At 43.5% G+C, this 22,430-nt stretch overlaps 1 protein-coding gene across 1 annotated transcript; it reads right to left on the bottom strand.

The window, feature by feature from the left end:
- Nucleotides 1–11,928: 11,928 nt before the first annotated feature.
- LOC141587947 (uncharacterized) lies at nucleotides 11,929–14,114 on the bottom strand. The gene is made up of 4 exons (XM_074409409.1): nucleotides 13,769–14,114; nucleotides 13,159–13,511; nucleotides 13,054–13,107; nucleotides 11,929–12,969 (listed from the first exon to the last, which is right to left on the bottom strand). Exons 1-4 carry the CDS (start codon nucleotides 14,112–14,114, stop codon nucleotides 11,929–11,931), a joined length of 1,794 nt encoding a protein of 597 aa, XP_074265510.1.
- Nucleotides 14,115–22,430: the final 8,316 nt, after the last annotated feature.

Here is a 22,430-nt window from a genome sequence, read left to right as displayed (position 1 = left end):
AAGCAACAAAATTGGCTCATGTCAATCATTTCAAACAATCATAAGAAAATAAGAAAATTCAAAAATGACGAAAGGTTCATACCTGACCACCTCGACCGCCGACAAGTGCCTCGACGGCAGTAGCTCGCAGCCGGTTGGCCACCCTCCATAACGCCACAAACCGGGACGGCGCAACCTGCATTTTCAAAAAAAGAAGTTCTTAATAATTGGATAAGTTCAATCAAACGTGTTCTTACACAAAAATCATACAAATTAGAGGCTCACCCTCCGAATCAGATGCTGCCACTCATCCAAGCCAGCATCCGTCACAGCCACGTCAAAGTCACGCAGCTCGGAGATCGTCGTCCTACCGGTCGCTCAGTGTACTCGAGGGTCTCGGGGTACTCTGGGGGCTCGATGCCCGCCGCCTCGACCTCCTGCAAAGCCAAATGATTCTCATTAATCGGTGATCTTTCATCATATTCTCAAAAATCAAAAATAAAGAAGGATAAAAGCACTTACCACAACCGGCCAGTACGCCAACCTCTCGTAGAGGAACGCCGAGTAGTCCTCGCCAGGAAGAAGGAGGGCGTCACCACCGACACCAGCCAAGCCAGCCTCCCTCTCAGCCTTAGAAGGCTCCCTGAACATCGTCCTAGGAGGATCGATAGGAACCGTCAAGACATCCCGAGAGCACTGACGAGCCAAGCGCTTACCCAAGTACCACACAGGACCCATCGACGTCCTCAACAGTAACCGACTCGAGCTCCTAGGTCTAAGGACCTCGGCCACAAAGGGAGGAGCGCCAGCGTACTCCGCCCAAGGCCTGGGCACCCACTGGGAAAAGACAAGCAAGAAATCATTCTTATGATCGGTAAAAAAGTAATAAAGAAACAAAACGAATGTAAGTGAGATTCTCACGCTGTCCAGCTGAAGAGCGTTCACGTCCCGCCGGTAGACACCGTGAGAGGAGCGCTTGCTCCTCGTACGACACATCACCCAATCCCTCACAACGGGATAAGCCTTCTCCAGCGGCTCCGTCCTCTTGGGGGAGAGGCTCAGAAAGTAGGAGTACACCCACGCCTGTGAAGCAAGATAGTCAATAACGATCTTTCGTAATTCGATAAGGAAAGGAAGTGATTATTAGTCCAAATGAAGGTTCATACCTCCAACAGTAGTCCAGGGCCGACAGCACCAGGAGAAGTCCCCTTCTCCATCAAATCCGGACGAACCATGGCCCTCATGAAGTGGATGAGGACCGCAAAACCAGCAGTGACCCAGTCCCAACGCCTTAGGGAGCTCAGGTCAGAAAGAAAGAGAAGAAGCTTCGTCGACAGCCTCTCTCCCTTGTCTCCGAGGTAGATCGAAGACAGAAACGACCAAAGCCACAAGCGGGCCCTCTGCTCAGCTATACAAGGAGGAGGAGCCGTCTCTCTCCCGTCGATCACCACCAGCGCCGGGGTCTTCCCCGCAAAGTAGTCTCGGACATAAGAACTAGGCACCAAACCAGGCAATGTAACAGCCTTCGGCGCCAAGTTCCAGCCGATCGACCTCCTAGCCTCGGCCGAGTCCACCCTCACGGCAGTCTCCGACCACTCCACCACCTTAGTCCCACACGGCAGCCCAGAGATCATGCCGTAGTCCTCCAACGTGACTCCCACCTCACCAAAAGGCATGTGAAAAGTGGAAGTCGTATCCCAGAATCGGTCCAAGAAAGCGCGGACCAGGCTAAGGTTAGCCCGCAGCTTCCTCTTCGCGATATCCCTCCAAGACTGCACCAGGGCGCCGAACGCTCCCCGCTCGATCATGGCCCGCTCCTCCACCGACAGCCTCTCGTAGCACTCCATAGCCGTCGTGTAGCCCGAGAACGATCTGATGTTCCCAGCCTCCTATTGTGATTTGAAACAAAAGCTATCTTTAGTTTGAATGAAATTGGAGCAAATGAAACGAAAGAATATAAGTGATGAGTAATTAATTCAAGGTTACCAAGCTCTTCACCGTCCTATAGGACAGGTGACCCTCCGCAGCCCAAAGCAAGTGCCTGCTATCCCAGGTCTCAGCCCATGTAGGTGCTTCCCTCAGCTGGCGACCTCCTCGCCCCACGTTGGCCCGTCTCTGGGCCTCCTCCTCCTCCTCCTCAACAACCTCCTCCTCGAGGATCTCGTCCTCAGCAACCTCCTCGGCTGCCCTAGCCGCAGCAAAAGCCTCCTCGAGAATACGAGAAGCGTCAACAGCAGTGTCTTTCTCCATGGGAGCTCTCCCAGAATTAGAAGCCTCGTCACCTACAAAATTAAGGCATATTTAGGCCGCGTCAAGTGACGACAAGCCTTGATTAGGGGATTTCCGAGTTTTTAGAAGCCTGAAGTCGCTCTTTTCTCGCCATCTTTAGCCGTATTCCCACAAACCCGGTCACTCATATGGTAATTTGGGTTAAGTCAAGCCTAAGTTGAAGCCTAGTCATGGGTTCGAGTCGAAATTTCGGCAGCATTTCGTTATAACGGCGATTATTGATGTGACCATAATTAGAGCATATTTAGTCCCCGAATTAGCCTTGTTCCCATGCTTTTTAGTGCATATTTGGGTCGTTTATTATCTTTAGTCCTTTTTTTTGCATATTCTTTGAGGTTTTGTGTCCTTGGTAGGAAAGGAGTGCAAACCTTGCATTTTCACGACAAAATGAAGCTAATTGATTGAATTCAATGACCAAGCATCAAAGAGAAGACAAGATTAGAAGGCCTTTGTACATACTATAGTAGATGAGCAATGATGAGAAAAGATCCTTGCATCCCCGAGGAAATCCTCAAGGATTTTATGAAGAAAAAGGAAGAGAAGAAGAAAGAAAGAAGCTGTAAGACAATCCGAACGGATTGTCCACAAGACGCCCGTCCAGCAGCCACAATCCGAGCGTCTTCCCCCTGTGGACGCCCGTCCAAAACACCCCAAATCCGCCCGTCTTCCCCATCTGGACGCCCGTCCAGAGTCACCAGAATCCGCCCATCCCGTGCCCTGGACGCCCGGATTCTCTAACAGCTATTTCGTCTTCTACAAGCTTCAAGGAAAGATGCGCATATTTTTCTAAGACCGGCGAAAAGGAGACCGGAGTTTCCCTAGAGACCGGCGATTCGTCAAGGACTTAAATCGTCATTTAAGCCCTTAGTAAACCCTAATCTATGTAACTAATCCCCACTATAAATACCCCATTAGGCTAATTAGAAGAGCATGTTCTTCTTAGCAATCTCTAGTGTAGTTAATATCAATAAAATCTCTCTTTAATCTTGTAATCAACATTTAATCAAGTTTTAATACAAGTTTCATTTCCTTAATCTCTCTCTCTTGTTCATCCTTTGTTTTGGGTAATTGAAGATTATTTGGGTTATTATTGAGAGATTGACAACCTTCCAATCTATCATCAAGTACTTCTATTATTCTTTGCTTTATTATTGGAATCATTAGTAGGTATAATTCTCTTAATCCATTTTTAATTATTGCTAATTATCTTCATTTATTCATCATGTTTCACTTTGTTGGTATGATTGACAACCTTGCTAGCATGTTCAACATGATAATGAGTGAGTAGTTTCCTTAGCTAGGGTTAATGGGTAATTAGGGGAAACCAACATGGGGGATGATTCATGCTTAATTTAATATGTTTTCATAGTTTATTTGCTTGCTTGTTGTGATCTCAACTTATGCACATGTTATGTTTGATGAAATGCGAGCCTATGAATCCTTGCATTTTTTACCCATCACCTATCTTTTCAATAAGACTTGTAAGACATAAACCAACTCGAGTCTCATTAGACCATGCATATAGTTGAGTAGGGAAGATTAATTCGACTTGTAGGTGTTGTACAATCTAATCGATTCGGCTCCGGGACCCAAACTTTCCTAGGATTGTAAGATATAAACCAACTCGATCCATCACAACAATAATTGCTTGCTTATAATTTGAGAATATGTTTGTATTATCAATTCCCATGAATAACCTATGACCCCATGACACCCTCTTACTTTCATTGCTATTTAGTTTAGTGATCTTCTACTTCAAACCCCAAATTGTGACACCCTTAGACACCACTAGTTGAAATAGAAAATCTCATCTCAATTCCCGTCCCTTGGGATTCGACCTTTACTTGCCTCTTTACTAATTGTAGAGTTATTTTTAAAGTTATAAATTGTTTTTTGGTCTAGGTACTCCTAACGACAAGTACTGAAAACTAAACCTCCTCGAGAGTCCGACCAATTATGCCCTAGAAAAGTGTCCTGAAAAAGCCGTCACAAACCAAAATTCTGAGATGGTAGGAAGTTTTACCCATCATTCAAGGATTCCAAATGTCAAGTTTCATCGCAAATGGGCAAGCCTAAGGCCATTTTCGAAGCAATTTACGGTTTAGCTGTGAAACCGTCTCAATTTCACTCAAATGCTCAATACTCAACAAAAATTCGAAACAAATACATGGTTATGATCCTCATACTACCAATTAGCCATTTACATGGTCAATTTTACAAGGCAAGATCATTTGGGGGAAAAGCCCCAAATTTTCGACATTTTAGGGTTGAAAACCCTAAATTTTGTCGATCCAATTCGTCCGTTATAGAAGATTAATGCAGGAATGATATACATACCTCGATTAGTCATGGCGAATGCAAGCTTTTGGATCAAATTTTGGCGGAAATGGTTGAAGTTTGAGAGAGAAATTGATAAATTGTGTTTCGAAACAAATGAAGTGAACTCCCTGTTTCATCGCGCTTTTACGCAGAAAAGACACCTCCAGGAATAGACGCAGCAGGGTGTTGCGGCTCTTCCAAGAGACGCAGCTCTTGCTGCGCCTCTTCCTTAGCTTCCCTTCATACGAATTTTCAAAAATTCGTTATGAGTTCGTTATTTGTGGGCCCATCTTTGGTGCGCCTCTTCCCCGATGCCATTTTATCTTTTTCGGTCCATTTGACGATAATTCTTCGTTCAGACCCGCATTTCTAAGCCAACTGCAGACTGTTATACATTATTTATTGCTTCCAAGACCTTGCTTGTCACAACGAGCAGGTATTCTTTGACAGGTGTTTCGACACGCCTTCATTATATTCCCCCAGCGAGAGTAAGCAGATAGACAATCCCTCTCGAGACATGGAGATAAATTCCTGATAAGGTTTTCCCCCAACGAGAGTTCGCGACATATAATCGTCCTTCTCGAGTGCTTCTGAAGTTTGTTTGAAGATGACCCAAGAAGATTTCTCCCAGCAGTTCCCTCCTGTGTCCTGCTACCCACAATATTTCCTGTTTCCCCACGGAGTACGATAAAGGTGTCGTTCTCCAGAGGTTCCCAGACCGGCAGGGTTCTTACACTCAAGCCTTAGTTACCCCTCAGTTTGAAATATATTTTGGGCCTCCTTCCCATTGATGCTTTCCTTTAGGGTCTCACACCCTAGCACAATCCTTACTTATTTTTTAGGTCTTATCCTTTACCTCCTACGCTTATCCTTTAGCTCCTAGGCTTACCCTTAGCTCCTATGCACCTCCGGAAGCGTCTCTCAAGAAGTCTCAGGTATGGTCTCTTCTTATGGCTGGCGAGCCTCCTTACGTAGTCTAATGGACTTTAAAGGACCCTCCCCGATAGTCGACAGACTCTAAAATGTTCCCGACGATAGGTCCTTGGTTCAGACCCCTTGAACCGCCTCGCGTCGCCATAGTTGTCAGGTTGTAATATTCGATTGACCTGATGGCTATACTTTGACGTTTGCCTTATCCAAGCCTCAGTCAAAGTGGGGGCTCTGTAGATACCTCATTTCTGCACCTCCCGCAAACCACTCGGTGATGATTAGGCCGCAAGTTTGGTACGCGGAACGATTTGTGACAATTTGTAAGTTTATCGTCAAATGATTGCTCAAACATTGATGTATACCTCTTAATTGTCATCTACGCGCCGATACGGTCGTTTTGACAGTAATTAGAGTACATTTGGAGTCCGGGCCTAAAACCGTCTTCATTTTCTGATAACTGCGAAATCCCGAGTCAGAATGTTCTGGAATGTTCCAGATATTTCTATTCCATATTTTATAAATCTTTCACAATCTTTTATTCTTTGGTAAATAATTTCCCGTAATATTCATAAAAAATATTAAGGAAAATAAGATTAATCCGTTATTCCATAAACCAAACACGGAAATCTTTCTTCCGCAGCAGGAAATCACCTGGGAACAGACGCAGCAGGTGCGCCTCTTCCAAGAGACGCGCTGATCGCCGCGCCTCTTCCCAGGTCCTTTTCTGCGTATTTTTCGTATCTTTTCATATCTTTTCGAGATTCACTTCCAAAGTTTCTCCGAAAACCCTATTCCTTCACGTGATTAGTATAAATAGGAGCCTTCGCTCCTCATATTTCTCACGCGAGTGTCCGCCCTTCTCTTCTCCCTTTGCATTCTAGACCACGTTCTTACTTTTTGGCGTCTACGTGCTTGAACATTCGACCACGTAAGCTCGGATCCTTCTGAGTACCAGCCTCGTTTGAATGACCGACCAATTTGACCAACTCCATATCAATCAACTTAATTAATCTTAATCGTTTTCCTCTTACGAGGGCACTTTCGTTACATTCGAGTCGAGCATCACTAATCATAAACTTAGTTCATCTCGTTTCGTCAAACATGTAAGTCTGAGGGTGTAAATCCTTCTTTATTTATTGTTATTTACTTTTTGTATCATTAATGTAAGGTTTATGTCGAAAATACTTCTTAAAACCGATTTATAAAACCACGCTTCGAAACCCTTTTTACGGATTACCAGAAGATGACCGTCGAGAAAGGACGCAGCAACTAGTGTGCCTCTTCGAAGGGACGCAGCACCTGCTGTGCCTCTTCGTGAGGCTGCCGCAGTTCCTGCTTCCTTTCTTCTTCCTTCGTCCTCTGTCAATTCATCGTTCGTTATTTATTTTCGTTTGTTCTTCAATTCTTTGACATAATAGCATAATAATTTCACATGTATATTATTTATCATCATTAATACGTATAATTCATCATTAAATCCGGACTTAAATCCCAAGTAATCCAATATTTGCGGGTTTTCGTCATTAAAATCAATCCGGGTTGTAGAGATTCAATTCTTTCATATTGAGTTTCTGGAATTCGACCTTTGATATATTTCCATCTGTCTATTCATCATTAATTCGTCATTAATTTGTCATATTTAACCTATTTAGTTCACCTATGTCACTAATCAATCTTTCATTCATGTAATTAATTTGTTTACGTTCGTCTCATCCATGTTTTATTGCTTTTATGACTCATTTGCATGTCTTCCATCCGAGTCGAATATCATAATTAATCCTTAAATTCACCAATTAACATTAACGATTTGCAGTTCCGGCTTCACAGACAGAACTCACCCTTGGAACAGACGCAGCAACTGCTGCGCCTCTTCCAGATGGCGCAACTCTGCTGCGCCTGTTCCAGGTTGATTTCTGTCTCTGAACTTCCGTTCTGCCTTGACCTAGTTTAATTAGCTTACGTATTTAATTAATTATTAATCGTATTATCGCTTAATTCCTGTTCGCTTATTTGTTTATTTTGTTCTTTCTCAAATTATCCGTTTTGGAAGTATTTTCGACATAAATCAATTGAATCCATTGTAATTATTGTAATTTTCATTATTGTATTTTATTGTATTTCTTTTATTGGATCATTTGTATGCCTTCACATATAATTGAGCTTAAATCCCTACTTTGACATTTATTGTATGCTAAATTAATTGTTCACCGACTTAGTCTAATTCTTCACATGTTAGGATTAAAACTTGGATGTTGCATTGCCTGCATATAGCCGACAATACATCGAGTATAGATAACTTCCCTAATCATTAGTAGAGGCCGCTATCGAGGCGGGCGGGATTAGGTGTTCGATCAAAAGAGCTTCCTAATACGTACCCTCACACCTTACTCTAGATCTCTGTGAACATCCGTGTTCATTGGCATCCACGAGAGTCATTCTAGACATAGAATGCTAAGGGTGACGAGTTATTGGTGTTCATGTCACTACTTTGTCTCTTGACATGGCACGAGGTATTCGAACGGGTTCCAATTTTCCACAATAAATTGGTGGCGACTCCACAAATGCAAACACTTGTTCCCAAGCTCCCCCGTGGCCCCATTGTCCACAACTTGCGCCACGCTCAAGAAAGCGGTGGCCAATGACGGGAAATCTGTGGGGGAGCCATAAGGTGAAGGCACCTCCACCTCGTGCCTACGATGGGGCGAGGGATTCGAAAGCGGTCGATAACTTTATCTTCGATATGGAGCAATACTTCCGAGTAAGTGGGCTCGACGAAGACACGGAAGTTATCACGGCAAGCATGTATCTAGTCGACGATGCCATGATGTGGTGGAGGGCTAGGTACATGGAAATTGATGCGGGCACGATTACGGTGACATCGTGGGCCGACTTCAAGAGGATCTTGAAGGATAACTTCTACCCCGAGAACACGGAGTTTGTTGCTCGGAAGAAGTTGAAGGAAATCAAGCACACCAAATCAATCCGAGAATATGTGAGGGAATTCTCAGCGTGCACGCTCGAGATTACCGAAATGTCTGAGACGGATAGGACATTCAAATTCATTGACGGGTTGAAGAGGTGGGCACAACAGGAGGTCATGAGGCAGAATCCCAAAACTCTGTCTTCGGCCATATCGGCCGCGGAGCGCCTGCTCGACTTTTATGGGGAACGAGAGGCACCAAGAGTTGTGGCACCAACGGGGAATACTGGTGTGTCACAAAGTGGGTACAATGGACAAAGGCCACAAAACAGTGCCATTTCAGTTGGGAACAGTCGGTTCCGCTCGCAAGGAAGTCAAGCCCAATCGGCGAGCACTACAAACTCGCCCTCAAGCTCGTCTTCGAAGGTGGGAAACTCAACTGCTTCCACAACGAAGAAACCGTTCGCGTGTTTTGTGTGCAAGGGTCCTCACAAGATGGCCGATTGTCCGAACAAAGCGGAGTTCAATGCCATGTTCAAGAAGATGCCGAAGGGGGCTCAAGAGCGTCTTGATGGGGCATTGACCGACTATCACCAAGAGTGTAACGAAGACTCGAGTGATGGTGAAGACCAACCACGGATGGGCTCACTTCAAAGGATTAGCGCGATGGGGAAGTACGAAGATTATAGCGCTAAGAAATCCAACGGGCTCATGTACGTGGACTTGATGGTGAATGGGAAGGAAGCACGAGCCTTGATCGACTCGGGCGCCTCCCACAACTTTGTTGCCAAAAAGGAAGCTGATCGGTTGGGGTTATTTCTGCGAGATGCCAACAGCTGCCTAAAGCCGGTCAATGGGAAATTGAGACGCGTCCAAGGAGTGGCTAAGAAGGTCGCGGTCCAAGTGGGTGAGTAGGCAGGGGAGCTCGACTTTACCACTGTTCCGCTGGATGACTTCATATTAGTACTCGAGATGCAGTTCTTTCAGAGAGCATTGGTAGTATTGAAACCGAGTGAAGGATCGACGCTACTAATGGGGTCTATCGTAGTGAAGACCGTAGACGGCGACGAAGACAAGGGGCAGCATCGAATTTCGGCTATGAGGGTGATACCGACGCCGAAACAAGGGATGCGACCTTGGAGAATGCCTAACAGTTCAGTGGAGCCGAGGGCGAACAAGACCCAGGCTAACTACGCTGCTAAGTGGCCTGGGAGACGAAAGAAGAGTCTACCACCTCACCGAGGAGTAGACAAGGAGGGCCGAGATGCCCAACGAAGTAGGCCTCGTACCATCAGGGGGCCGCGTCGATATGCTGAATCGACGTCCTGGGTTGCGGGTCAGTCGACCCAAGAGATAAGGCCTCGTACCATCAGGGGGTCGCGCCGAAATGCTGATTCGGCGTCCTGTAGATCTCATATGTCCTTGAATGCAGGAACCGCAGTGAAGATAGATAAGGGAAAGGTCCATGGGTGCAAGTGTTTGGAGAGACCCCGAGAGATGTTTACTCGGACAATGGCAAAGTGGAATTCCCTGGAAGACAAGGAGCGAGGAGTGGACTTGGAGAACATGATGTTCGGTAACTTCTATGTCAAGGAGCTTCAGCCTATCCTTGAAGGGACGATGACGCCGATCATTGTGTGGTTAGAAGCTTGCCACAAGCCGGAGTGCAGAGAAAGCCAAATCCCAACACAACATGGACAACCAGGGCTCAAGCACGATGTCTCACTGAAGCAGCATTCAAGACTATGGCGTTGCCGAGGGCGGCAACAGATTAGGTGGGGGAGAGTGTGACGATCCGCACACTCGAACCCTTAGATTTATTCATACTTATGTAATTTCATTTCCCTTTGTACATTTGTAGTAAATACTTTCTTAGTCTAGCACTGTTTTAGAATAGCTTTCCATAAATAAGTATATCGCTATTCTACACTAGTTTTGAAATTTCAATGTTTCGTGCTACCAGGATGTAACTATCATATTTCCCCCTTTAGGTAGTACTAGTGAATGAAAATCTGCTTCCTACCTTGTGCCTTCGTATTTCTTGTTGTTACTTTGTTGTGAACGACTTTTAGCCTTCACTTTGCTAACAAGCCGTGTTTGTGGGATCGACACTAGGATCCCGACTCACACACCGAGACCGATTACGAACGCCTAGTGTTTGACAAACACTAGTGCTTGCCGCTCTCGTTGTAATCATATCGAGTATTGCCGAGACCCGAGTGTAGTGCTAGTGAGCGAACCTTCACTAGTACGAAGATCCTTGTCGCTTGCATCTTGCCTTGAGCCGGGCAAGGGTGCGCGCCACGATCCGGCAAAAGTACCGGACCGTGACACTAAGCATAACCTGTAGAATCTTGCTGCTATAATCACATTTTTGAAAAAGATGAGAGTGATTATCTGTCTCTTTACCACACAACAAACACTAATCATCAACTGATATTCCTAGAGCATATAATTTCTCCTTAATTTGCAATGCTTCTCTAACTATCAACCATCCCACAAACTGGTGCTTGGGAGCACACCAGTTATTCCAGATATGCTTATGCCACTACACATTCTGAAATTTTTTTCTCAACATCTCATATCCGCCGCTAACAGTGTAACCCTTAGGGTCCAAGGTCCATTGTCCATTACTGTAACCAGGTGCTAACTTATCCCTTACTCTACATATGACTTTCCAACCCCGGCTTATATTTCCACTAGGACGGTAGTCAGCCCATCGTGTCAAATTAAATGTACATGATGAAAATTAGTTTAGGGAATAATTTATGTAAAATGACTGCTCTACAAGGCATGACGTAAGTTGGTGTATTTCCTAGCACTTTTTAGGTTGCTCCTGAGGCATTTTTAAACCAAAGGTGTCACGGCTTAAAGGTGGTGAAGGAGGTTTATCGATGTCTCCTTCTACTTAGTATTGAACGTGTTCACTGTTGCGGTTGCTTCATCCAAAGATCTGTTAGTTGTAGTGCTAGTCTCACCATAAGTCCATTTCCTCGTTTTTCATTCCCTATTGGGGGGTTGCCTACCTAGTCAACTATTGAGAGCGTGGGAGGACTGTGAGGGAAGCTACTATGAGCGGGAGACGTGCTCTAGTCCTTGAAGTTCTATAGGGGTTTTGATTCTGAGAGGCATTACCCTAACAGAAGTGTATGCTTAAGTTTTAGGAAAATTTTTGTGTGTTTTTTTGTTAAATTTTCCAAAGACGACACTATATGATCTCAGATAAACAATATCAAAGATTGAATGTAGTTGAAGTGGTGTGCTAAAACTTTCTACAAGTATCCATGTAGATGAATCCTTACTTATAAAGTTTGACCATCCTCAAGAGCTTCGACCTTGGTCAATCAGCACGAGTGACACTCAATGCCTTGTGTAAGGAGTCGCACTTTTAGCCCATGATCACTGAAAATTACGTGCGCGGTCCTTTCGCTTCGAGCCCTTAGATTTTTTTTTTTTTTTTTTTTTTTTTTTGACAGCTGTAAATAAAGGTTTTACATTTTCATGGCTTGCTGAGCTAAGCTATGCGCAATACCATTCAGATGCCTTGGAATAAAGTTAAAACATAAACAATGAAAAGCACTAAACGACTCCCGAATATCTTGTAAGACACCTACAATCCTGGGATTCTCCGTAGCAACCTCTGCTAATTGACTGATCAGCTGTAGACAATCCGATGAAATGTCAAGGTGAAGAATATGCCTTGCTTTTGCCCACTCCACTACATCACGGACTCCCAAAGCTTCCGCTTGTAAAGGCGACTCTGCTCTTAAGTGCACCTGTCTTCTTCCTAGCTCCTGTCCCAGTTCATCATATGCAATCCATCCTACAGCTGCTTCCATAGTCTGATTCCAACTGGCATCCACTTTCACACGTGTTACATCACACCCCACCGGTTTACCTACAACACACACCGGATGGCCATTTCGAATATCCATAGACTCCTTCTGTGTCGAAACCTCCTCATCAGTGCGCCCACTAACCCGATATTGTGATGAATCCTGAGACTTACAAAGGATATGGACCTTCTCCCGAACAACTTTAAAGATCAAATTCATGATCACATTCGAGTTAAGAGTCAGATCCTGGAATTTCAGCATGTTTCGCATGGTCCATAAGCACCATATGATAGCCACAAAATGTATGACCTGATGAGGTCCTTCCTCCCTTTTACGCAAGTAGAGGATCCAGTCCGTAATCCAGTCAGAAATAGGGATGTCTCTTGCCCCTTCCACCCGAATGCCTAAATCCGAGCTTGCCCATATTCTACTTGAGAGGCCACAGTCCCTAAAAAGGTATTCCAAGGTTTCCATGCTTCTAGGTTCGCCGAAACACATACCACAGGAGGCGTCCACCACGATTTTTCGTTTAGCGAACTCATGCCCAATCGGTAAAGCATTGGTGATGGTTCGCCATAAAAGAACCTTCCACATCTGTGGAACTGGAAGTTTCCAAAGGACTTTCTGGCAAAACATCCTACCTCGAGTGTTGAGTCTACTGCGATCCTTAACTGTTCCTGCCTTGTCCATAAAGTCCTAAAAAATCAGACCATAGCCACTCTTCACTGTATAAATGCCTGACGTTGTGTGTGGCCAAAAAACCTTATCACCCGATCTTACCTCACATCGTGGGATGGCGAGAATCCGTGTTGCCCACTCATTCGTGAATAAATCCTGTATGAACTCATCATTCCAGGAGCCATTAGAATGGAACAGATTTCTTACCTGAAGATTAGCCAAGTGACCATTATCCGGATCCAGCCATACAGTCCTAGGTTCTGGTCTCTCTCCCCCCACCCATCTTGCCGTCCAGACATTTAAATTCGAGTCAATCCCCGGCTTCCATCCGATATGCTCCATAACAGTAGTGAGACCATGGATAATGCTGCGTACGCCCCAAGAACTCCCAGAGCCCCTGATAGGGTTCATACCATGCTTAAAGGTCCGAGTACCAAAGATCTTTTGTCTGAAAATCCTGCAAAACAGAGACACCTCGCCAGATACAATTCTCCACCCATGTTTTGCCAACAGTGCTTTATCAGACATTGCACATTCCGGATGCCTAAACCACCCGCACTCTTTGGTAAACTCAGGAAGTTTTTACTACACCAGTGAACTTTATTACCCAGCTTACACCCCGCCCACCAAAATTGTGTCAAAATAGAATTAATCTTTTTTGCCACACTTACCGGCACTTTGAAGACCGATAGAAAGTAATTTGAGAGATTGGATAGAACCGATGAAATCAGAGTAAGTCGTCCTGCTGGTGATAGAAAAATCCCGTTCCATGAGGAAATACGTTTGGTGACATGCTCGATCAGGGCATCAAAAATACCTTTCTTTGATTCTTTAAATTCCGCCGGTATCCCAAGGTATCTTCCAATACCAACATTCTGCTTGATGTTAAAGGCTTTTAGAATCTTCTGTACCCTAATCAAAGTAGTATTCGGGCTGAAGAGTATTCCTGATTTATCGACATTAAGCCTTTGGCCCGAAGCTCCACAAAAGTCATTGATAAGTTGTACCAAATGGACCACTGTGTCCCCTTTATCCTTGAAAAAGAAGACCGAGTCATCCGCAAAGAAGAGATGAGTAATTGGCTTAACCCCTCTGGCCAGCTGAATTCCATGTATCAATCGTAATTCATCAGCATGAACAATATTACGGGAGAGCACCTCCATACATAGAATAAACAAGTAAGGAGATAACGGATCCCCTTGACGCAATCCACACCTAGGTTTGAATTGTGGAAGAGGTTCGCCGTTTACCAGGATCTCATAGCTTACCGACTTAACACAGTTCATCATAAGCATTATCAGCTGTTCCGAAAATCCTTATCTTATCAACACCGCTTCCAGAAAGTCCCACCGGACTCTATCATATGCCTTACTCATATCGGCTTTGAAAGCACACAATGATTGCCTCCCATGACCGTGCATCGAAATTTTATTAATGGCCTCATGAGCCACCAATATATTATCACTAATGCTCCTCCCTGGGAGGAAAGCATTCTGAGTCTCACTAACTAAGGAGGCCATCACCTTTGCTAAACGATTCGCAATACACTTTGTCACAATCTGCATTATCACATTACAGAGACTAATGGGGCGGTAATCTGACACTCCCTCCGGACTTTCCTTTTTAGGAATAAGCACAATAAAAGTTCTATTGAGTTCCCGCAACACCCTCCCCGAATTAAGGATAGAAAGAACTGCTCTTGTAAAATCCCCTTTAATCATAGACCAACATATTTGATAGAAGATCGCAGGTATACCATCAGGACCTGGTGCTTTCAGAGCACCCATTTGGAAAACTGCCGTTCTTACCTCCTTTGCTGAAAAAGGCCGCTTCATGCGGTCCACCTCATCCTGTGATAAGGAACGATCGAGGTGCTTGATAATATTATCAAAAGCGTAATGATCCCTCCACCCCCCATCATCCGTCGAGGGCAAAAAAATATCCATAAACGCTTTCTGAAATTCTTCTCGAATCTGTCCCATATCGTACCGCCACGTACCATCCGAATCCCTAATCCCGAGGATGTGATTTCTCCCCGCTCGACCTTTAACCCAGTTGAAGAAAAATTTCGTGCAAGTGTCCCCATCCACCATCCATTTAATTTTGGCCCGTTGTTTCCAAAAAACCGCTGTTGCCCGCGCAAACTCCGTTACCCCTTCATTAACTTTTGTGTACTCCTCTTCCCCACCCCCCGTAGTGGCCAACATCATACCATGCTCTAATCTTTGATCAAAATCATCCCATTTCATTCTCCACTCCGCCCTTTTATCAAGCGTCCATCTCTTAACACTCGTTCGGATCCTAGATAATTTCCGACTAACTTGAAAAGCCGGAGAGCCTTGATCAATTTTTTTCCAATCAATCCGGATCCGTTCCACACACTCCGCATGATCCAAAACCCAAGCATCAAGCTTGAAGGGTTTATTTCCAGTTGAGGTTACTAAATTCAAGTCAATTTCGATGGGAGCGTGATCAGAAATTTGAATTGGGTAATGCTTGATACCGGTATTTGGAAAAACAGTGAACCAATCCTTCGAGCCAAAAGCTTTGTCTATTCTTTCATATACCCTCTGTTCCCCTTTACGGTTATTGCACCACGTAAAACGTGGTCCCTTGAATGGGATATCCAATAGTTCATTCCGAATTTTCCATGCACTAAACTCATCCGCCCCTCCTATAGCCCGTTGGCTCAAGCTTAATTTGTCATATCTATATTCGACTTGGTTGAAATCACCTATCATGAGAAAAAGACCTTTGCATGACTCAATCCAATCCTCAACCTCTTTTAACACAGAAGCACGCAAGCTCACACTCGGTGCTCCATAAAAAAGCACAAGGTACCACTCTAAGCCATTATATTTTTTAACCAAAAGGATGATGTAGTGATTACAATCTTTTACCAATGACATACGGGATTGTTTCCTCCATCCCACCCATAGTCCACCCGACGCCCCTACGGCATCCACCCCAAAACACTTATCAAAACCTAGCATCCTAAACGTAGGAAATAACCGACTAGCATTACAATTGGTCTCTATTAAAAAAAGAAAATTATAACACGTACTACCTACCAACGCTCTTATTTTAGGAATTGTAGGGGCGAGCGCATTATTGATACCCCTACAATTCCAAACTAGACCCTTCATGGTGAACGAGGAGGTTGTGAAGGCCCAACCTCCGCAAAGCCATCAAAAGCAACATCACCTCCCCCTCTATTCACAGACGCGAGAGAAGAGTCACTTGACTCCACCATCACCACATCATCAACATGAACACGAAATCCCCATGTAGGCTGTTTCCCATCCTGATTTCCTTCCTCTCTTTCTGGTGACCAGCACCTCCTTTTTGCCATTTTGCTTAAATACTCCTTTGCCACTTCCACAGATTGCTTAGCCCAGTCAGGAATAATATAATCCCCAACATCTGTGCAGCATTTTCGCTTCGTTGCTCCTCTAATTTCCTCTTTGAATTTCTCCCTCATCTCAGATGTGTGGTAAACATCAATAAGACCAATGCATCCATCAGAGGAATTACCTACAGGTAATTCAGCAAACAATCTTGACTTAGCCCCCACTTCTGGTGTGTCAAACATCTGCATTCCATGATCACCTGCTGTTATCCTTGTTGATTTTTTCCTTGTATCCTTGTTACCAGCTCTAGCAACATCTGCTTGCACCAGCCTATCCCATGGAACCAAGTTGGATGATCCCTCATCCAATTCCTTCCCCTTTCTGGCAATAGCAGTAGAGAAAAGAGAAAGTGATGCTTGATGATGCTGAAGATCATCCCCAGTTGCCTCATGAGAGGTGGGAACAAAGGGATCCCCCTCAGGGACACCATTTACTGCCAGTTGCAAGTCTGTGTTCACTTCTGTAGTGTCATCAGAAGAGATAATGATCACCTCTTCCACATCTTGTTCAGCAGATGAAAAATGTGATGCCAGAGATTCAGATGCCCTCATATCTTCAGACATTGAAAGATCCCCATTTGGGATGTCTTCATTCTCGTTTTCATTACTTGCTTCATACCCTTTATTGTTACCTGTAATCACGTTGTTGCCATCTCCCTCACCATTAACATCATGATTTTCCTCCTCCATTGCTAACAGCAGTTGTTCAGCATTTCCCCCTCCTGTGTCAGCTGCCTGCTCTGCTCCCTGCTCAACCTGCCTGGTAGTCCCATCTGCACAATGATACACATTAATCCATCCCTCCACAGGGGGATCAAAAATTTGATTGTAGCCCCTATGTTCATCTTCCATATGGGCCCATCCCAAGTCATCCTCAATCCTGTTCAGAATAGCAGCCTGATTTCTCTGATCACGATCCAAAGCCCCAATTAGACTGTTCTGATTTGTATAGAGTACATATGGGTCCTCAGCCTGGACCTGTGCAAAAACTCCTTGTTGTAACCCATTCAACTCTCCTTGCACCTCCAATTCTTCTCCTGCACTATGATAGACTTCATTAATGTCCTCCCCCTCTTCCAACCAGCCACCTGCCCCAGGTGGTAGCTGGTTCCCATTGCCCATCTCAATATCCTGTATTTGGTTTGCCTGTCCTTGCCCCTGATTACCTACTCCCTCCACCCCCTGAGCTTCAGCCATAGCCACATCACCTTGACCACCACCCCCATTCCCCTCACCATTTAGAGCACCTGCCTCATGATTATCATATGCTTGGAAAATGGGGCCACTAACTGCCCCTCCATCACCATTGTTGTTATGCACCATTCCTGAACCTTGCCCACCCAACCCATTTCCAGCCTGAAACACCACTGGACCTGCAAAAGGCTGAGCAGTGACTGCAAAAGCCATACCTGGTAAGACTCTCCCCCCAGGTGTGATGCCTAGGTCAAAATCCACAGCCCTCTCAGGAGACTCCCACCTCCTTCTTCTTCTGGTCTGACCCCTAGCACTCCCCAACCTAACTCTGGACGACAAATATTTAGTAGTGGATGGAGTAGCTCGTAGGTCCAAGTTGAACATGGTGTGAGTGCTGTTAGATTGAAAAACAGGAAACCCATTTTCAATGGACCTATCAAGCATTCCATTGATCCCTGAAACCACAGTCATGGTAGTTTCCCTACACTGAGCTCCCTTATGCCCAATCTTGCCACACTTTATACAATATTTAAAGACTTCCTCGTATCTAAATTGAATCCATAACAAGTATCCCCCCTCCATTGCCAAGAAGAACCCGGGTATTAAAGGTTCATTGAGTTGAATGTGAACCTTCAACCTCAAATAATCATTATCAGGCACAAACTGAAAAGGTTCCACTTGAAAATTATGACTCAGTAACTTACTAGCTATATTCGCAACTTGCATATTAAGATATTCAAAGGGAAGCCCACAAACTCTTACCCAAACCTCTGCATAAGGGAACCTTACTGTACGCGGCACTGTGTCCCTGAACCACTTCGAGAAAACCATTACAGCTCCATCAATCGTAGCTGTTGTCCGCATCAATAGTCCCTCCATATCCTCTGGTTCAGAGCAGTGGAAAACATATACTTCCCCCATACGAAAAGCAGTGATAGTCCCCTTAGTAGTCCACTTCTTCCTGATCACATCATTAAGCAACTCCGCTTCAAAAAGACGATAATCCACCAGAAATCCCAACACACAGCAGCTCCAGAAATCCCTGGACTTCCCCAACTCAGATGGGTCCACATTAATGACCCCCCCCCAGACCTAGGATACCTCCAGATATTCGCATGAAGAGGGTTCATCGGGTTAAACTCAGGTGTTAAAGGAGGTTGTTGAGGACCCTGATGTTCATACATATTACCTCCCTGAAGATGCACAGATGCCATCCTCTTAGTAAAAGATTTGTTTGAAGGTGAAGAATGAGACGAAGAACTATTTGATTGATCTTGATACTGAAATTTGTGCCGAGTTTTTTTCTTAGGATTAAGAAGGTTGAGAAAATGTGAGGATGAGTATGGGACTCCAACAGCCATACTCACGGCTTAAATAGTACAATGAAGTACTCTGAAAAGACGCAAACACTCTGGACTCCTCACCGTCGTTTCAATCAGCCGTTCACCAAGCGCCAATCAACAAGGGAATAAAACCTCGAGCTGACCAAATTAATGAGGCTACCAATTAAGACAAGTATCCTTTAATGATTTTGAGGAATATGGAAGGATTTGTGGATAAAACAACTGAACTTAATTTCTGACATAAAGCTAGGGTTCCGAGCCCCAATTAAATCCCCAAAAACCAAATGATTACAAATTCCTCTAGGTTAACTAATTTTAGAAAAAACTAATGGAAGATTTGGGGTTATCAACGCCCAATTAGCAAAGGAATCAATTTTTTGGGAAGAAGAAAGAGTAATTTGGACGAAAGAAAGATGATTAAGCCTAGAAAAAGAGGCACTTGAAAGCTCTCCTGGGAGAGGTATAGCTCTCTAGTTTCGTAGAGAGAGAAAGTTCGTAGTATCTTTGTCTCTTCTCCTGTGGATAGCCCTTAGATTTCTTATTTGCACTCATGTATTTTCATTTCTGTTTTTAGTTTCATTTAGCACTCCAAGACTACTTCCTGCGTGTCGAATCTTGGAGTCCCGTTTTTAGTTTAAGATACGTTTTCAGGTGTTTACAAAAACATATCGTTATTCTGCACAATCAATGTATCTGCTACAGGACTCAAACTATCAAATTTGCCTCTATGAGATCCTGAGAGGTGCTAGTCAATCAAAACAACTTCTCAGACTTAAGCTTGATATTGCTTGTCTCTTACTTTCAATAATCGTATTGCTTACTTTTATTGCTTCCGTGTGCCGGACTTTGATAATCGTGATTAGGTTTCCCGGCACACGCCAATCAAGACCGATTACGAATGCACTAGTGATCCCTCACTAGTGTTTGGCGCTCTCGCTTGCATTCTTGTCGTGTAATAGATAAAGGTACCCGTTATATTCTGGCTAAAAGTACCGGACCGTGACCTTGGGACTTGGGAGTGCTCGAGGGACTTCTCGATGTCTAATTTTATTATATTTGTCCCACTATAAATGAAATCTAATCGAATCGTAGTCCAATTTGGTATATTTGGTTCCAAATCCAAAGAAAATGGATTGTTGGCCCATAAGACACAAGAAGTCCATGTCTTCAGCTCCAATTGGAAAGCAAATGTATTGTTGGTCCAAAAGACAAAAGAAGCCCTTATTTTCATCTTTATAGTATACTACAAATTTTGTTGTAAAGCCTAAAGATTATCTTTAATTCTTTACCAATTTTTAAAGAAATGTAGCGTGAATCCTTGGCACTTTGACATTAAACAAGAGCAACAAGTGATGTCTTATAACATTGAAGAACAAAAATGAGCACATCAATGTAGCGTGAATCCTTGGCACACAACTGAAAATTCTTCTGTCCTGTGGAAGAACCATTTTCCGTACACCTAACACAAATTTATTGTAAAACACTACTTTTATTATAAAAAAACAAAGTATTTTTGTAGGTGAACGGTTTTGAATTTGGTAATATTGTCAAGTTTTGCAAATTTTTTGTTACGAGATATCGGGATATGTCGAGATATCGACATATTCATAATTAGGAAATACGGTATCGTGATATATCGTAGAGAATAATATTGATATTAGGAAAAATTACAAATAACCCCAATGTATTTGCGTATTTTTACAAATAACCACCACATATTTCTGTTTTTACAAATAACCCCCTTACTTTCATGTATACTCCCCAATCACCACCGCATATTTGACCAGAGACTCATTTTTTATATTTTCCGACTCTTTAATTTACGATTTACGCAGAATACCAATATTGCCCTCATTTAATTACATTACATGATACGTGCATTTTATATAGTCTTTTTAGCCTTATTTTTCACGTATTTCTATGCGCTTTTATACCGTTTTGTGTTGCAATATGCCCCGAATTGGCTATTTTGGTTTGTTTTGTCTGTTTTGCAGAAATGAACCTGAAAGTGGTGAAACCGTACTCTATTTGTCCTATTTTGCATGCATTTTGAGGAGACATACTGCATTGAGATTAGGGCTGAGCAAAAAAGTCCGAACCGTATTTTTAAACTGAAATCGAACCGAAAACCGAATTGTGGAGTCCGAATATTCGGTTTTTTTTCCGGTGCGGTAACCGAACCGTATTTTTTACTATAAAAACGGAGCGGATTCGGTTGTAGAAAATTCAAAACCGGGGACCGGTTTTTAAACCGGTTTCTTTTTTTTTTTTTTTTTTGAAACCAACTGGTTTCTTTTTTAGAAACTAAAAGTCAAAAAGAATGCAAATTTAAAACCGGAGACCGGTTTTTAAACCGGTAACCTAATTTTTCTATGTGTTTCTATGCATTTGATTGTGGATCTTTCTTGAAACCGGTTATAAAAACCGGAGCGGGTAAACCGGTTTACGGATCCAGTTTTTAAATTCTGAAAAAATCGGTTAACCGGATTAATCCGGAGCGGATTCGGTTTAGAAAAAAACCATTTTTTAAAACCGGTTACCGAACCGGTTTGCAAAACCGGAGCGGATAACCGGTTTTGCTCAGCCCTAATTGAGATGCGTGAAGGATGGTCAACGAAGCAGTCAACAACGAGTTTGAAGCTGACTTGGAGGAAGAACACTCGATCGAATGGTTTACTTGGTCGATCGAGTGGTTTGAAGTGCTGAAGAGTTCGATCGAAGGCTTTGCCATACTCGATCGAAATGCTGTTTTGAGGGTTTCCTCGATCGAGTAACCTTTTCTCTCGATCGAGAGGATTAGCTGCTGAAGTCCTCGATCGAGTGGTTTTACAGTGCTCGATCGAGAGGTTTTGAGTTTTCACGGGCTTAATTAACCCGTGTTGCCTTATTTCGTTGATGGACTTTGTTTTTCTATTTAAGCATTCAATAATTAGGTTTTTATGGACGCTATTAATTACTCTACTTACGTTTTTGACTCATCTTAGAACGCCACTTTACTCTCTTAATCTCTCTCTTAAACTCTTCACTGTAAACCTTGCTCTTGGATTTCTTACTTGGATTTTGGGATCGCTTGTTATTGTAATCCTTCTTCTCCTTATTAATCTTAATCTCGTTATTTGTTGCTTTAACCCTCGTTTCTCTCATCATTAATGTATGCCCTAATTTCGTTTATGCATTATTATTGTTATTCCATCATACATTCAATTAGTTCATTCATTATTGTTATTATTGACATCATTAGCAATATGAGTAGCTAAATCCTTTCATGTTGGGATTAGGGAATCCATGGTAGGATTGTGACGATGTAGCGAATAGGCTAGATGATATATTTGTGAGAATCTGTACCAATGGCAATTTAATTATAATACCGACTTAGTTGAGTGCACGCTTCTAAGTTACTTTTAATCTGGTTAAATTTATTCCTGGATCGGAAGATTGGATTAAATCGACCTGCTATGAACAGTATACTACCCTAACGAGGACGGAAGTTAAGTTAGTGGAAATCTAGGATAGAAAGTGGACCAAAAGAACCT

Source organism: Silene latifolia, chromosome 6 (genome assembly GCF_048544455.1).
Source record: "Silene latifolia isolate original U9 population chromosome 6, ASM4854445v1, whole genome shotgun sequence".
Classification (NCBI taxonomy): domain Eukaryota; kingdom Viridiplantae; phylum Streptophyta; class Magnoliopsida; order Caryophyllales; family Caryophyllaceae; genus Silene; species Silene latifolia.
Note: the sequence above shows the minus strand (reverse complement) of the source record. Positions and strands in the feature narration are given on the sequence as shown.